General features: G+C 45.7%; 1 protein-coding gene across 1 annotated transcript in view; it reads right to left on the reverse strand.

The window, feature by feature from the left end:
- Positions 1 to 3,023, reverse strand: part of LOC122548308 (BCL-6 corepressor-like) — a gene marked incomplete at its 3' end in the record, with an annotated part of 82,376 nt that overhangs the window by 6,772 nt on the left and 72,581 nt on the right. The window contains exon 7 of the mRNA XM_043686834.1: positions 432 to 622. Within this exon, the coding sequence (XP_043542769.1) occupies positions 432 to 622 (191 nt within the window). The remainder of the gene's footprint in view (positions 1 to 431; positions 623 to 3,023) is intronic.

A 3,023-nucleotide genomic window follows, 5' to 3' on the forward strand; every position in this document is an offset into this window, starting at 1 on the left:
GAACCCTACCACCAGACCCACTAATATCAACAATCCATAGATAGCCAGATTGACTAACCACCTTTCCCAATTCGTGCATAGGTACCACCTTTCTCTGCCAGAATATAATCTAATGCCATCCTGTTCTGAAGAGTCGTTAGCCTAGTGGTAATCATTTCGGTCGATATGGCTGTTACTTGGGATTGGGTTTCGGCCAACGCATCAGCAGTATTGTTGGCCAACTCTTCCAAGGAAGCCGCTAACTTTTGTATTTCTACTCCTGCTCGAGCGGTCCCATACATACGTATCAAGGTCGAGAGGAAGCGATCTCTTTCGGTCACTTTCCGGGTTACTCACCTTCCTCCCTGTTTATTCCGAGTTATTTTTGGGGCTCTCTTTTACAGCCTCAAGTGGGGAATTATATAGGCAAGGTAGCAGCAGCCACACCATACTTTCTGGTTTTGAAGTAGTGTCTGAACTGGATGGTCCCAGCAGCCATTCCCGTTACATCCGCCACTCCAAACGTACTTCTCGCCGGCGATAAATGTGTAGGCCTTTAAGCAACCCACCCAATATGTCCCATTCAACACTTGGGGAGTGATTGTGGCAGTGGCTTGTCTGGTGTAGACACAAGATGATTTTCCTAATCGGAAGGGTGCAACATCATTCTGATTACAGAAACAAGTGGTTATTACTGCTCCTTTCGGGGGCGAAACTCTCAGGCCATCGATAGTACCCAGAGCTTTTGGGGCTGGTCGATGGAACCATCCTGCAAAGTTTTAATTACACCTGTCAGATCTACATTTTGTATTGTTTGAGCCCGAGTCACATTGTTGTGCATCGTACACTTCTTTTTTAAGTGGTACTACCGTGAGAGGAATTCCGGATTCACCATGGAGTGGGATCTCCGCATGTACCCAACAGTCGGTATGCCCCTTTGGTTTAGCATAATTCTGACATAAAGTGGTGAAATGATTTTTCCCACCCCCTTTGGCAGCTAGCGCCAATATTATCGTGACAATATAAAGCTGACCACTCATTTGAGCTCACAACCCTATCTGTCTATTCCCTAACCCTTTGTATGCCAGGGAGGAGTGATTCCATGCAACACTTAAAATTGTTTTGGGAGACAGTTCTTTTTAACTAATACTTAATAGTCTGTTATCTCAGTCCATTCTTTTTGCTCAGCTTGACTTTCAGACAGTCGTCTGTAGGATGAGCTTGCCACTCTGTCGAAGGGCAAGGAGCGTCCACCGGGCACTGAACACGAGTGTGATGACTCCACCCTTTTTCAGAAGTTCGGACGGCTGTTACAGAAGTCAGGGGGGTTAGGAACGGTCCCGCGCAGCTTCTGTGCAGTTTGGTATCTTTCCAGGTTTTGATCAGGACTCAATCACCCGGTTGTATTCGATGTACGGCGAACTCAAGTGGATGTGTCTAGGTCAAAAGACCCTTCTTCCTAAGGACAGACGAAGAAGAGCCGAGAGCCACAATATAGTACTTTAAAAACTTACCATTGAACTCTACAGTTGGTAATTCCCCTCTTCAAACCAAGAAAAGTAATCCAAACATCATCTCAGAAGGAGAGAAGCCTATATCACGCCTCGGCGCAGTCCTAATGCGTAGCAACGCGATAGGTAAACATTTTGTCCATGGTTCTGGATTCGTAGTGCTGGAAGAGGACAGCAGTTCAGGCAGCATCCAAGGAGCAGCGAAATCGACGTCAGGATGAAGGGCGTTTGCCCGAAACGTCGATTTCGCTGCTCCTTGGATGCTGCCTGAACTGCTGTGCTCTTCCAGCACCACTCATCCAGAATCTGGTTTCCAGCATCTGCAGTCATGATTTTTTACCATTTTGTCCATGGTAAACGAGTGTCTAGGACTAGCTTAGACAATTGCTTCTTTAAGGTTTGATTCATTCATTTCATGAGTCCAGAGGAAGGCAAGTGCCAAGGAGTGTGGAATTCCTAAGAGATTTCTAATCCCGCCATTACTCCTTGTAGGATCGCAGAGGTAAAATGGCTACCTTCATCTGAATCTATACATTCCTCCACTCCATATCGAGGAATTATTTGTTCGAAAAGGGTTTTCACTACTCCCTTCGAGGTAGCTGAGGACATTGGAAATGCCTCCACCCACCCAGTAGGTGATCCATTAGGACTAATAAGTACGTTTGTTTCCCGACTTGGGGTAATTCTGTGTAATCCACCTGTATTATTCCACCTCTTGCTTCTCCTCTACCCCGTTACTTTCTTATTAATCTTTTGGCAAGTCGGGCATCCTGCGCATACCTGTTTAACTAATGTGTATATCCCTTTACGTCCGTACTTCCTTAACACTATGTCACACATAGCTTGTGGGCACCAATGGCTGCCTTGATGCAAGGTGGTTCGAATGTTTCTCATGACTGGTTTACTTAATAACTCACTTCCATCTGGGAAGACCCATCTTCCTTGGGATGTCTTAGCTATCGTTACAGTTACTGCACTATCCTCCACCCCAACGTTTAAGCCCAGCAATATAATCAAATCCCTACCTAATAGATTACTTCCAATGTCAGGAATATATAGTAATTGTCCTATCACTTCCTCATCATTTCTTCCATTTAGGGTTGGTTCAAAAATAGACACCAAGGCCTCCTCGCCATATACGCCAGAAACCCCTGAGATTCTTGTTAGTCAGTTTAATACCAATAGGTCTAAACCTTATGGATGATCGTCCGCTCCCGTGTCCACTAAAAATACTGCCTCCTCCCCTTCAGGTTCCACCTCTAAATTTATCAAGGGTTCCCAGTGGGTCGCAGGAGGATGGAAACCCTGACTCCCCTAATCTTCATCTAAGGTCATTCCGGAAACGGCTTCAATTTCTCGTGCTAATTCCGGGCATTTCCGTTTAAAATGCCCCACTTTCCCGCAATGATAACACCCTGCCTGTTGCCTCCTTCCCCAGATGTCCGACTTTTGTCTTTCGTGTCCTCCCCTATCCTTCCTATTATCCCTTGATCACAGTCTCCTTTTTGTTATTTCTTCTACTGCCTCCACCAT

This window comes from Chiloscyllium plagiosum, unplaced genomic scaffold (assembly GCF_004010195.1).
Source record: "Chiloscyllium plagiosum isolate BGI_BamShark_2017 unplaced genomic scaffold, ASM401019v2 scaf_11386, whole genome shotgun sequence".
In the NCBI taxonomy this organism is placed as follows: domain Eukaryota; kingdom Metazoa; phylum Chordata; class Chondrichthyes; order Orectolobiformes; family Hemiscylliidae; genus Chiloscyllium; species Chiloscyllium plagiosum.